At 52.9% G+C, this 14530-nt stretch overlaps 1 protein-coding gene across 1 annotated transcript in view; it reads left to right on the forward strand.

Moving 5' to 3' along the window:
* Positions 1-14530, forward strand: part of CECR2 (CECR2 histone acetyl-lysine reader) — a gene marked incomplete at its 5' end in the record, with an annotated part of 69473 nt that overhangs the window by 45518 nt on the left and 9425 nt on the right. Inside the window, 9 exon segments of the mRNA XM_027775645.1 lie at positions 7299-7428; positions 8224-8261; positions 8342-8433; positions 8642-8768; positions 10484-10866; positions 11360-11436; positions 11478-11538; positions 11704-12550; positions 13844-14519. Coding sequence (XP_027631446.1) covers positions 7299-7428; positions 8224-8261; positions 8342-8433; positions 8642-8768; positions 10484-10866; positions 11360-11436; positions 11478-11538; positions 11704-12550; positions 13844-14519 — 2431 coding nt within the window.

Below are 14530 nucleotides of genomic sequence, written 5' to 3' on the forward strand. Positions count from 1 at the left end.
AACAAAGCAATTTTGTTTCCACATTTTTACAGGATGTACTTCAGAATATCAAAATAATTGGTGAGGGGTGAATACCATCAATAATTACAACAGGGGCCAGCAGTTGGCATAGCAGTTACATTGCTGGACTTCCACTTGGCCAACTATGATTCAAGTCCTATACCTAGTGGCTTGAAACTCATGCCGGGCACATGCCCAAAATCCTGGAGGATGGAGGAGAAGAGATTCTGAAATGGCCATCCCCCCAGGGAGTGATTTCTCACTTTCTGTCTCACTGTCTGTCTGTCCGTCTCTCTCTCTCTCTGGCAAGTGCATGCACCCTAAGGAAAAAGCCTCTCAAAATAAAAAAATAATACTTGCAACAGGAAGTTTCGTGCCATGGCCTAGATTAGTGAAGCCAGATCCCAGTAAAACTTCACTGACAAAAGTAGGTGGCTGTCCTACATGCACTAGTTTACTGCATGCACAGCCCTGCCCTTAAACAGCCATGTCTGTAATGAGTTAAGTTTTCTCCTCTGCATCCTTAGGGCCTGTTGGTTATATACCATGCTCTGAAGTACTAAGGAAACAGTCCCACAGATAATCCTCCACAGCTTAATTCTGTCTTGGTCTATTAATCAGTAATGAGTGTGGGGGACACTGAGTACGAGATTAATGAGATACTTTATGATGCAAGGATGAGGCTACAGCTCCTGAACACAGTGATAAATGTTAACACCATAGGGCTGCTTGGTGTCCAGTGGTTAGGGGAGCCAGATCCCACGTGGCCGACCTTGCAGCTTGAAACATGCCAGGCATGTGTGCCTAAGATCCCAGCAGAGTGGAGAAGTGGAAGAGAGGGATTTACAGTGTGGCCACACACCATCGCAGGGTGCTTTCTTCCTTCCTCTCTGTCTCTGCTGAGCACACTCGTTGTTTTACAAGGTTCTTTCCTCCTCCAGCTGGGTCATACAGAGATGCAGAGAGTTGGAAAAACACGAAAAGCACTGGTATCATGTTTATTGTTGAGTTTCAGGAAAACTCGCAAAGGTCTTAGTTGGCTTGCAAAGCCCATAGCGGCACTCGTAAGTATTTCCTCCATCTCAGAGTTACAGCATGAAGCTGAGCTGCATGGAGCCAAGGCCAAGCAGAGCAGGGCTAGCTAGCGGGCCCCACTGCACTAGCTGAGCAGGTGTTCTCTTTCTCTTAAACGGGCTGCAGACAGCAGTGGCTCATTGCCAAAGCCAAAGTGTCACACATGCACATGTACGTTACATGCAGTGGCATAAAACAGCAAAGTCATAATTAAAAGTGTGCAGGTGCCATACAACTAATAACCTAAGTCATTTGCCCTATGGCTTGAAACATGATAAGATAGGAGTGGCGGGAGCCGGACAAAACCATCCTGATACCATTTGCAATATGTGGACCCTCTGGAGAGAATTTTTAAAAATGTCTTTAACGTTATAAATAGGAATAACTAGATATTATGTCTCCTGATGTGATGGAAAGTAGGTATACAACATCATGCATGAAATATCTTGGCCAAAAATCTAATTTGATCAAAGCCTCCAGGTGAAACTGTCAGTTTACATTAAATTCAAGTGGTAAGAGTATGGACCTCTACAGTGAGGACTCCCATCAGCTGTATCCAGAGGATGGGAAATTCTACAAGGACAAATGACCTGGCTGTTCAGACGAGTAAACTGAAAGACTACTTGTTAGAGAGTTGAGAGTTCAGGGCCAGCCCATGGTGTGGGGCTTAAAGTAGCTGGATATTACATGACTTACCATGTGGTTCAAGTCCTAGGCATGGCAGCTTGAGAAACACACTAGACACACATGTGCCAGAATCCCAAAAGGAAAGAGAAGTGGAAAATAAAAGATTGTGGCTTGACCATGCCTTGTGGGAGGTTTCTGTTTTGTTTTGTTTTGTTTTCATATTTTCTGCCTCCAACAATAGCATACTCTCTCAGACCAGCAGGTGGTATGGTGGTTAAGGCACTAGACTTCCACTTGGCCACCTGCAATTCAAGTCCCAGACCTGGGCAGTTTGCTTTTTCTCTCTCTCTTTCTCTCTTCCTCTAGTAAGCACACATTCCCTATAGCTCATTTTTAAAATAATTGTAAGAAATAAATAATTCTTGGGGAAAAAAAAAAAGAGTATGTGCTCTCTGGCAAGTTAAAGAATAATTCAAGGTTGGGACCAGCAGTTAGCGTAATGGCTATGTCGCTGGACTCCCATGTAGTCAACCACGGTTCGAGTCCCGGACCCGGTGGCTTAAAACTCACGCTGGGCGCGTGTGCGTGTGTGCCCATGATCCCGAGAGGAGAATGGAGGAGAATGGATTGCAGCATGGCCATCCCCTCTGGGGGGTGATTTCTCGCTTTCTATGTCTCTCTCTTTCTGTCTGGCAAGCGCACACGTCCTATAGCGAAAACCTCTCAAAAAAAAGAAAGGAAAAAAAAAAAGAATAATTCAAGGTTTAAGAGACATAGCAACCAAGAACAGTGTATAGACCCTTATGAATTTGGTTGACCAGATCAGTCTTTTCCTACACATTGTAAGACAAGTGAGAAAACACTCAGCCCCTCTTCAGTATTAAGAACCGTGTGCTATTAAGAATCACTTGAGGCCCCGGCAGGTGGTACAGCCCACAGCTCCCTCGCTGTCAGTGCTGGCAGCTCCCTGGCTGCCCACCAGTTCGATTATCCAAGTCAGCCTGGAGATACTACACACGTGCCCATGTCAAGATCTGAGGGAGAGGGAGGGCTGGGTAAGGGGATCAGGGCTTGTCACGCACACTCTGTCATTTAAAAATACTTAATGGGGGCCAGCAGGTGGCATGGTAGCTGAGGCACTGGACTCTCATATGGCTGACCACGGTTCAAGTCCTGGACCTAGTTGCTGACTTTCTCACTTTCTCTTTCCCATCTCTGGTGAGCATACATGTTCTATATGAAATTTTAAAATAATAAATAAATAAATAATTTTTAAAAAATGCTCGCGGCTAGACCAGCAGGTGGTACAGACATTAAGGAGGCTAGAACCCACAAGGCTGACAGAGCGGTTTGAGTCCTGGACTCAGTGGCTTTAAAATCATGCTGGGCATGTGTGTGTGTGCATGCCCAAAATGCCTGGAGGAGAACGGAGGAAAAGGGACAGTGCTGGGGCCACCCCCCGAGGGGGTGATTTCTCACGTCTCTTTCTCTCTTTCACTCTCTTTGTCTCTCGTGAATACATGCACCCTATATAAAAAAACTAAACTATAAATAAACAGACAAACTCAGGGCCAGCCTACAGTGCGGTGGTTGAGGTGGCTGGATCCCATGCGACTGATTGTGCAGTTCAAGTCTTGGACCTGGTGGTTTGAGAGGCACGTGACGTGTGTGCCCAAAGTCCTTAAAGGCAGGTGAAGTGGAGGAGAAGGGATTATGGTGTGACTGTCCCCTATGGGGGCTGCTTTCTCTCCTCCCTCTCTCCAATAAGCTCATGAGCTCTCTGGCAAAGTTCAAAAGAAACAAATTATTCTGTAGAACTTGATCTGCTTCTAAAATTCCTATAAAAGGGCCAAGCATCTCCTTGTGGCGTGCTCTTAAAGCCAAGCGGTCGCCATGGAGCTTCTGGGAGAGTACAGACAAGGCCCTGGACGGCGACACTGAAGATGAAAAATACATTGATAACACACCTAACTCAGATGGACCATCTGCAAAACAGCCCAAACCACCATCTTAACGATAGCGTTGATGACATTTAAAAGACTTCTGCTATATCCTAATTATCACAAACTGACACTGAAGGAAAATTTGTGCTCCTGTTTGGAGAAATGGTTTTATTCTGCTGGGACAGTTGTTGTCAGAGAAAAAGCTGTTTCTTATGTTCCTGACAAAGAAGATAAATGTTGAGAAGTGAAGTCTGTTTTCTTGTGAGAGAAGTAAGTTTTAGGCTATGGGATAAAATAGAACACTTCATTATATATATATATATATAGCGCAAGTATCCCTCTATTAAGGATACTCATTCTACAAAATAAGAAGATCAGAGCTGGCCTGTTGCCTAGACATTTGGGGAGCCAGAGCCCATATTGCTGACTGGGGTTCAAGGCCCAGCCCTGGAGGCTTGGAAAACACCCTGGGCACATGTGCGTGCATATGCCGAATCCCAGTGGGATGGAGAAATGAAGAGGGGATGGTGGTTTGACCACAGCCCATTGGGGATGCTTTCTCCCTCGCTCACTTTCACTCTGCCTCTGCAGAGTCCACACACCGTCTGGCAGTTACGACCGAGATGAGATCTCAGTGCTGATAGAGAATGAGACTGGCATAGACGGCCACAACGAGACCAGGGCAGACCTTGGGAGAGGGGAGGGTTCTTCAGAAAGCACTCCAGCATGCTTGTTTGCTGAGAGTGGAAAATTTACATCCCTGCTTCCTACCCGAGAGTGAGTCCAGATACATTAAAAGCCAAATTCTTATTGAAGGAAACAGGTGACTATCTTCAAAATGTTGGAATAAGAAAGAATTTTTTGTACAAAAAAATAGAAACCATAAGAGGAGAGCCATTAAATGTTTAAAACTTAGGTATGACAAAAATACCACAAACGATGTGAGAAGACAAACCACACGGGAAGAAGGTCCTTTTCGCACATCATCAGCAAGGACGTGTCCAGATTTCCACAAGCACTCTTTCAAGACAGGAACAGGACTGACAGTGAAGAGGCACTGTGTGTACGGAGGGCTTCACAGAAGAGAGCACCAGACGGCAGGCCACGAAAATGTGTTTGGTGCCACGGTAGTCCAGAAAATGCAAACTAAACATCCAGAATAGCTTGTCATACTGTACTTTGCAAACATTACACACTTTCTCGTACTGAGCGTGAGGCAAGAAATTGCTATGGAAGAGTAGAGGAGCTCTTTTCCAGCTGCAACCATGGAGGGCGTTCAAGAGAAGAAAAAGAAGGTTCCTGCTGTGGCCAAAACCGAGAAAAGGCTCCCGCCGTGCCGGAAACCCTTAAGAAAAAGCTAAAGAATTTTGCAGAGCTGAAGATCAAGTGCCCAAGAGAGAAGTTTGCTCAAAAGATGCTTCTGAAGGCCAGGAGGAAGCTTATCTATAAAAAAGCTAAGCACTGTCGTAAGAATACAGGCAGATATACAGAACTGAGATCCACACGGCCAGGATGGCAAGAAAGCTGGCACTTCTACATACCTGCAGAGCCCAAATTGGCATTTGTCATCAGGATCAGTGGTATCAATGGAGTGAGCCCAAAGGTTCGAAAGGTGTTGCAGCTTCTTCGTCTTTGAGCCAAGTATCTTCAATGGCACCTTTATTAAACTCAACAAGGCCTCAATTAGCATGCTGAGAATTGTGGGACCATATATTGCATGGGGTACCTGAATCTGAAGGCAGTAAATGAACTGATCAACAGGCATGGTGTGGCAAAATCAAAAGAAGTGAATTGCTGGGGGCCAGCAGGTGGTGTGGTGGTTAGGGATGCTGGACTCCCACATGGCCAACTGTGGTTTGAGTCCTGGACCTGGCAGCCTGCTTTCTAACTTTCCCTCTCACTCTCTCTCTCTCTCTCTCTCTCTCTCTCTGTCCCTCTCTGGTCAAATTAAAATAAATAATTGAATAAAGTTAAGTGAGATCATTATTTTTTTAAAAAGGCGAATTGCTTTGACAGATGACTCTCTGATTACTTCATCTCTTGGTAAATTGGCATCATCTGCATGGAGGATCAGATTGATGAAATCTGTACTGTTGATAAACACTTCAAAGAAGCAAATAACTTCCTGTGGCCCTTCAAATGATCTTCTCCACGAGGTGGGATGAAGACCAGCCACTGTGTAGGAGGTGGAGATGCTGGCAGTGGGAAAGACCAGATCGACACACTTATTAGGATGAACTAAGGTATCCACCATGATGAGTTTTGTAATCTGGTCAGTAAATTAGCAGAGTGGCTGTTTTCAAACTGCAGTAAAAAGAAAAGAGAAAGTAGAGGGAACTCCATGGACACCATTTTGTCCATGCCTGAGAAAGAGGCATCTCTCGGGCCATCAGGTGGCCTGGTGGTTAAAGCCACTGGATCCCACTTTACCAGTTGCACAGTTCAAGTTCCAGACTCGGCATGTGTGTATGCATGCCCCCACATCCGAGAGGAGAATGAAGGAGAAGGGACTGTGGTGTGGCTGTTCTCCCTGGGGTGGGGGGGTGACCTCTCAGCTGCCCTCTCTCTGCCTCGGGAGAGCGTACGTGCCCTATAGCCAACTAATGAGAGCCCTGCCCCTCCAGCCGTTCATTCCACTGCTGGGTTCGCACACAGGGTCCTCACACGTGCACTGAAGACCTGTTTCAAAGCGGTCATCACAGTGCTGCCTACAAAATTTTAAAATTGGAACTAGATAAAGGATTATTAGGCTCCAGTGTAATCAGTCAAACAGCAAAATACTGTGTTAATATTGATAAGGCAGAATGTCAAGATCGGACCATTTGAGTCAGGACAAATTGCAAAATCAGGAGATCCTGCTCTCAAGACAAAAACGCAGAACTAACAAAGTACCTTTGATTAACTGAACAGAAACATGTCCGACGGCACTTGATGGGGGTGGGGCCCTTGTTTTCTACAGCTGTCTGGCCTGGACCCTCTGTGCTGAGGACAGGTCAGATTGAGAAGCAGACACACAGCTCAGGCTTGGCCTCTCTCCCTCCATGTCGCCGTGTCCTGGTCTCTGCTCGTCTTGGAGCAGAACGCCGCATGTGCCTCGGCCGCGAGCCGCCCCTGCCTTTCAGCAGGCATCCCGCCCCTCTCCCAGTTGGACTTCTCTGCAGCCTGGCAGCGGGGTCTGTGCAGGGCATGGGTGGCGAGCAGAGGGTCAGCGTGCACCTTCTCATGCCTTACTAGGCCACAGTGCAGGAGCTCGGGGCACGCTCCATCCCCGGATGTGTCCCGAGTTTGAGCCTGCAGGGCGGGGCTGCCATTTTGAGAGAAAGGACGGGCCTCAGAGGACAGTCCTCATTCGCCTTCCCCCGGCCGTTCTCCTTCAGAACCGTGTTCCTCCACCATGCTCCCGCCCCTGCTCCCCCTGCCCACCCTCCCCGCTTCAGGCCCTGGCAGGCATGAGCTCAGCACAAGGGAGGGAACAGGGCCCACAGCCTTCCGTCCTTCCTGAAGACTTCTACCTAGAGTCGTCCTAATTACCAAAAAGAAGCTAAGACCGTTCTGCGGCCCTGCCCTGGGGCCCGTGCTGGCTTTCCCACCCTGGCACCTGGGCATGGGTGCCGCATGCCGACTCACAGTGTGTTCACCTCGTGCCCCCTGCAGATCGTGCCAAGAGGAGGAAGCTCAGGGAAGAGAGGGCGTGGCTGCTGGCCCAAGGGAAGGAGCTCCCCCCGGAACTTTCCCACCTTGAGCCCACCTCCCCCATGAGGGACGAGAAGAAGCCCAAGGACCTGTGAGTACTGAATGATCGTGGTGGCCGCAGTAGCCGGGCACGTTTATTGAGCACCGGGTGCTGCGTCAGCCCTTCCCTGTTAATTCTTAGGTCGCCCAGTGCCCACGGCAGGCCTTGGGCTCACAGCTGGCTCCAGCGGTCTCCGCCTGGAGCCCCCTCCCTCCACCCTGCCCTGTGACCTCCTGCTGCTCACGCGAAAGCACAAGGGCATTTTACATAGAGTTCTCCCCACCGTGTAATTTACTGGACTCAGAATTGGGGGTGGTGATGGAAAGTGTTTTCTTAGACGTTTGAAAAACGGCTTATTCTTTTAAAAATACTGGGCCAGAAAAGTCATGACACATTTTTGCATGGAAAAATGCGTCGCAATTTCCCGACAACGCACCGTTAGCGCCCCGTGACAGTAGTGGGCCCTATGTGTCCTCGCTCCTCCCTGCAAACTCGAGATGCGTGCACATGTCTTCACACATGCCTGTCGGGTGCTTGGTTAGATTATCTCTCCTGATTCCACTGGCGTGAAACCACAGCCGGTCAAGAACGTGCTGTTAAATAGGTAGCACTGGCCTCGGGAAGTTCTGGATCGGCCAGGACACCCCGTCGTTTCCCGACGAGGGGGGGAGGTTCCTGTCGAGCCGAGGGGTGCAGGCCTCATCGGGAATCCAGGGCACGTGTTCAGCGTCGCCGGCTTGTCTGGCTGGATCCCTTGGTGCCGCCGGCTGTGTCTGGCGTGGTGCTCGGGGAGCTGGCCGGGAAGGTGGTCGGAGTGCTGCTCATCTCTGGTTCTGTGGTTCACAGCTTCGAGCTGGATGACGAGTTCACCGCCATGTACAAAGGTGGGTCGCGGGCCTGTCGCTGCGTTTCCGCGGGAAGTTTCCTTCGCACGCGTTGGTTACCTTCTCCCCTTGGCTCTCAGTTCTCGACGTCGTGAAGGCTCACAAGGATTCCTGGCCCTTTTTGGAACCTGTGGATGAATCCTACGCCCCCAACTATTACCAGATTATTAAGGTAGAGGCGACCCTCGGGCTCTGTTGCCCGCCCCCGGGCTTTTGTTGGTCTCTGCTCCGCCTCGCTGCTGCCCCTGGGAACAGAGGCTGTGGTGCTTATGGCTGAGTGTCGCGCAAGCAAGGGGCACCCTGGGTCCTCTGCCTCGGAGGGATGGGCAGATGGTTTCCCCCAGCATGTTTTACTTAGAGAGGTGTGTGTCCTGTTTGAGGTCCCCATGGATATTTCAAGCATGGAGAAGAAACTCAACGGAGGCTTATATTGTACCAAGGAGGAATTTGTAAGTGACATGAAGACTATGTTCAGGAACTGTCGGAAATACAACGGGGACAATAGCGGTAAGTGAGGGCGGGGTTCATGCTACATACCTACCTACCGCTCCATTCGAATCGAGAATGGAATGCTTTCTCCTTTAGAAATGGCATCCGAGCGATCCAGCCTTTCCCAGGACTTTAAACAGGGTATTATTAGAAGCCATGGGTTTGGCCCTCCTGCCCTCGGATGGTATGTGTCCTCTTCCCTATGCTAGCGACTGGGTGGGTGCAGGTCATTTCTGGTCCTAGAGACCTGTCCCTGTCTCCACTGTGCACTGGTAATCCCTCACCGGACCGAACCTGGGCAGAAGTGATGCGTTTTGTTATTTGTTTTTTTAAAAAATTCATCCGAGGGCACATGCTCTTGCAAAGAGAGAGGGACAGTGAGACAGCAGTCCCCCGGAGGCCGCTCACTCTACATGCCTTTCTCTTCTGTTCATTTTCTCTGGGTTTTGGGCACGTATGCACGCGCACACACATGCACACATAACATGCACACCCAGTGTGTTTCTCAAATTACGGGGTCCAAAACTTGAACCTCACAGTCACTCATCTGGCATTCAGCTGCCTTAATTACTGTGCCACCGGCTGGCCCTAGGTAGACCTGATTCTTTTTTTGTTTGGAGAGGTTTTTGCTATAGGGCGCGTGCACTCGCCAGAAAGACAGAAAGCAAGAAGTCACCCCCTAGGGGAATGGCCATGCCGCAATCCCTTCTCCTCCATTCTCCTCTCAGGATCTTGGGCACGCACCACCTGCGGCCGGCATGAGTTTAAGCCACCAGGTCCAGGACTCGAACCGCGGTCAGCTATATGGGAGTCCAGCGACAGCCATTATGCTAACTGCTGATCCTGGTAGACCTGATTCTTAAATCATTTTGAGAAGTCAGCAGAGAGGATTTCAAATATCAGAGAATAAATGGCTGCCGGTCCTGAAACGTGGGTCATTTATACAGGAACTCAGAATGCCGTAGTTTAAAAAGCAAGCAGATCGGGACCAGCAGTTGGCGTAATGGCTATGTCGTTGAATTCCCATGTAGTTAGCCATGGTTCATGCCAGGTGTGTGTGTGTGCGTGCCCAAGATCCCGAGAGGAGAATGGAGGAGAAGGGATTGTGGCGTGGCCACCCCCAAGGGGGGTGTTTTATCACTTTCTGTCTCTCTCTCTGTTTTTCTGGTGAGGGCACACACCCTGTAGCAAAAAAATAAAAAAACACACTAAGCAGATTCAGCAGTTGTATTTAATAGTTCTGCAATTTAGCCTTAGAAGAATTAGACACCCTGGGCCAACAGGTTGCATAGTGGTTAAGGCGCTGGACTCCCACATGGCCGAGCACAGTTTAACTCTCAGACCAGGTGGCTTGAAAATCACGCCAGGTGTGTGAATGGGGGAAAAGGGATTGTGGCGTGGCCATCTGCCCTGGAGGGTGATTTCTCACTTTCCGTCTTTTTGTGTCTGGCAAATGCATGCGCCCTATGGCCAAAACCTTAAAAATAATGATTAAACGCTCACTGACTTGAGAGAGCAGTGCTCACACCAGCGTCCCACCTGTGTACCTGGCACTCTGTGGACTGGGCCACGTTTTCTCCGGCATGTGTCCTTAGCTCGCCAGCAACGTCGTCCGTGAGGTGTGATTAAACTCAGTTCGCCCTGTGCATCTTCCGTTGTTAATCAGTGGGAAAATTACCTACTGTATCCTGTGGAAACTATTTCTAAAGGTCAATCCTTATGTCTTCCTATAGAATATACCAAGATGTCTGATAATTTAGAGAGGTGTTTCCACCGGGCGATGAGGAAACATTTCCCTGGGGAGGACGGCGACACGGATGAGGAGTTCTGGATCAGAGAAGATGACAGGCGGGAGAAAAGACGCAGTCGGGCCGGGCGAAGTGGCGGAGGCCATGTGTGGACCCGCTCCAGGGACTCTGATGGACCCAGCAGGAAACAACCTGTGGAGAACGGGGGAAAGGCCTTGCCTCCCACCCGCCGTGCACCCTCCTCCAGAGGTCCCAGCACCGGCCCCGCACAGCCCCTCCGCGAGGTGGGCACCGCCAACGGCCGAGGCTTTCCCCGGCCCCTGCACTGCGGCGGGATGCCTGGCCAGGCCCCCCTTCTGAACCCAATGGTAAGGAGCAGCAAGAGCTGTTCTTAGAGAAAGAAGTGCTTTCTGGGGACAAAGATGCTACAACCCATGGCCTGCCCCAGTTTCAAGCCCTCCTTTGTCTTACTCGAATCATGCGTTTTCGGGGAGGTGGGAGATGGGGACTAAGCAGGGCTCCTGTGCGTCAAGCGCGTTGGGAGGGATGGTGTGTGGTTGGTGTGCGGGATCCTGGTTCCATGGCGGCGCTACTGGGCGGAGGGCTAGGGAGCCATGCGTCTGCGTGCATGTGTGTCTCGGGATTACTCGGACACTGAGAACCCGGGTAGAATCTTGGGGTGGGGGGACGCACCCTCCCGCGCAGGCCCGTCCTGAGCCAGGGGAGCCCCACTGGGACCCCTCCAAGTCTCGGACTGTGGGGCATCGTGCACCTGACCTCGCGGCCTGCCCTCCTCGGGAGGGCCCGTGCTCTGCTAACGCCCTTGCCTTCTCCTTTCCTGCTCCTTTGAATGGCTTCCAGCGGCCAGCAGTGCCAGGGCCCTTTGGCGCTCTGCGAGGATCAGATCCTGCCAGTCTCTGTGGCTCCTCCAGAGTGCTGTGCGGTGATCATACCCTGCCAGTCTCTGTGGCTCCTCCAGAGTGCCAGAGCCGCACCCAGGAGAGCCCGGGCCGCCGCCGCCTCCGCCTTTTGCCATGCAGGTAAGCAGCCTCTGCGCAGTGGTGTGGGTGCGGGGACCACGGTCACCCCAGAGTGCCGTCTCCTCGGGCCAGGCGCATCCCGGAGGTCTGCGGCTGCAGATTAAATGCACACGAGGCCCGCTGATGCTGGCATCTGCCGACTCCGCTGTCCCTGTCTCTCACCAGCCTCCAGTGGGAACGAATAGCAACCGCGGACCCAGGCTGGGCACCCCCGAGGAGAAGCCGCTGTGTGGGGGCTGGACGCACCTCCCCAACGCGGGCTCGCACCCTGGGTCCTTGCAGCTTGGGCAGACCAGCAGTCCCAGTCAGGAGAGGAGCATGTACACCCCCACCCAGTTCCAGCCAGGATTCATTCCTACCAGGCACAGCGGGACCCCAGCCCGGCCCCCAGACTTTTCTGAAAGCTCCGAAGTCCCCCCCAGCCACATGTACCGCTCCTACAAGTACCTGAACCGGGTACACTCTGCCATCTGGAATGGCAGCCACGGTGCTGCAAGCCCAAGGCCCTTGGGGCCGGAGGAGAAGCCCCCCCTGGGGCCAGGACCCTCACACCAGCCTCATACTCTGGGTCACGTGATGGACCCACGTGTGATTAGACCACCCATCCCCCCAAACCAGTGGACTGAACAATCAAGCTTTCTACCTCATGGCGTTCCTTCCTCAGGGTACATGCGGCCACCCTGTAAGCCTGCCGGGCATCGGGTGCAGCCGCCGCTGGCTCCGGCCCCGAGTTCCCTGTTTGGTGTTCCTGCCCAGGCTCTGCGTGGGGTGCCCGGAGGGGACTCCATGATGGACAGCCCTGAAATGATCGCCATGCAGCAGCTGTCCTCCCGGGTCTGCACACCCGGTGTGCCTTACCACCCCCGCCAGCCCGCACCCCACCACGCACCCGGCCCCTTCTCCCAGGCCACCCCTTCCACGTCAGGAAGCATGTCGGCCCCCAGGTCTGCCTTGGGCACTGCTGTCCAGCCACAGGAGAACAGCGAAACACAGGACCCTGCGAGTGACCGAGGTAATCCCTTCTCACTAGATCTCACTTTGGCTTTTGAAGCTGTTAATTCATGAGTAACCTTTTCACACAGAAGAGTAAAGTGAATGTTTACTGGTTTCCAGCCCCCCCCCCCTTTTTTTTTTCCCACCATTGGGTGCATGCATTTGCCAGAGAGAAGGAAATTGAGACTTAGCCGCCAACGGGATGGCCATGCCACAGTCCCTTCTCCTCCATCCCTCTCAGGATCTTGGGCACACATGCACACGCACCCAGCGTGAGTTCAAGCCTCTGGGTCTGGGACTCAAACTGTAGCTGGCCGTGTGGGAGTCCAACAACGTGACCTCTGTGCCATCTGCTAGCCCTTCCAGCTGCTGCCCTGAAATCTCGGGTCTGGGCCAGCCCGTTTCCCAGGCCTCAGAATGCAAGCAATTTCTAGTGACTGTGACGATGACGGCTGTGGCATGGGCCAGTGATCACATCAGGCACTGGTCAAAATTTTTTTCCTGTGGGATGTGCGCATTTGCCAGAAAGCAAGCGAGAGCGAGCATGAGCGCACCCTCGGGATGGCCTGCCTCCGTCCGGTCTCCTCCATTCTCTTAAGATTTTTGGGCATACATGCGTACGTACCCAGCATGGTTTTGGGGGTTTTTTAGTTATTTTTTAAATTTTATTTGTTGTTATATATATTTCTTAATTTGACCAAAGAGACGGTGAGAGAAAGGGAAGTGAGAAAGCAAGCCGCCAGGTCCGTGGTTGGCCATGTGGGAGTCTGGCACCTTAAACACCACGCCACCTGCCAGCCCCAACACCTCCCCCAGCATTTATTTTAACTTTCCAAATATTATTTACTCCACTAAAACCTGGAGCGAGGCAGGGAAGAGACTGCCTCAACCTCCCTGTGTCTGAGACTCCAAGCCTAGGAGTGCACGTTGACAACAGCGACTTCAGGGCCAAGTGTGCTGTGGGACGGAGCCCCGTGGCCAGCAACCCCCGGACAGCCCGGTCCGCCTTGCTATTGCACACGCCCCGCCTGGGCTCCGGGCGGCCAGTGGTCGGGTGCTCACCCGGGACAGCACAGGCGAGGACACGAGTTCACGTCATTCTGTGGCAGTGCACTGAAGGGCTCCGGGTGGGGGAGGGGAGTACTAGGGTCCACACCGCGGCCCATCGGGACCAGCGGTAGCTTCAACCGCTGCACTGCCCCACCTGTGCTCTGGCCCGGGTCTCCCGCCCAACTGTGCAGCGGGTTGTTTGCACCGCCAGCTCCGCTAGGTGGTTCAGCTGCCGGACTGTGGTTTCACTCTGTTTTCGCAGCAGAGCCCTTGTCTGGGCTCGAAGAGAAGCCGACGAGCGCCGGGGCGTCGGAAGGGCTGTACCTCAAGCAACTACCTCACCCCGCCCCGCCTCTGCCTGACCGGCCCAGGCAGAGCTCCCCGCAGGTGCAGGATGCGGAGGGCCCAGAGCCCGCGGGCGAGTGCGCTGACGGCTGTAATGCGCCCAAGGGCCAGGGCGCCTGGGCCCCGGACCCCGGCTACGGCCCTGCCGCCCACCCCGAGAACGGAGCCCTGGGCCGGGCCTCCCCCTGCACCGAGACCAAGAGCCTGGGAAGTGGGGGCACTGAGACGCCGCTCTGTCCCCGGGCCAAAGTGCCGCCCGACCCGTGCGCGGGCCAGAGCTCAGCCACGCCTGCGGGGGCCGTGGGCCAGCTCCCCGTGTTCGTGCCCGGCCTGGAGTACCCGAGCGCCCCGCACTACCTCCTCGGCCCCGGCCTGCAGGGCCTGGGCCCCATGAGCAGCCGGAAAACCCCTGCGGCGCCTCCGCAGCATTTTGCCCCCAGGGGTTTGCAGCCCCGTAGCCCGCACGCCCACACGCATGCGCACCCGCACGCCGGGGTCTTCCCCCGCTACCGCGCGCACCAGGGCGTGCGCTACTCCTACCAGCCGGCCTCCTACCAGCCCTACCCGCGGACTCCCTACTACTCCTGCCCGCAGTGCTTCTCGG

Source organism: Tupaia chinensis, unplaced genomic scaffold, assembly GCF_000334495.1.
Source record: "Tupaia chinensis unplaced genomic scaffold, TupChi_1.0 Scaffold000578_2, whole genome shotgun sequence".
In the NCBI taxonomy this organism is placed as follows: domain Eukaryota; kingdom Metazoa; phylum Chordata; class Mammalia; order Scandentia; family Tupaiidae; genus Tupaia; species Tupaia belangeri.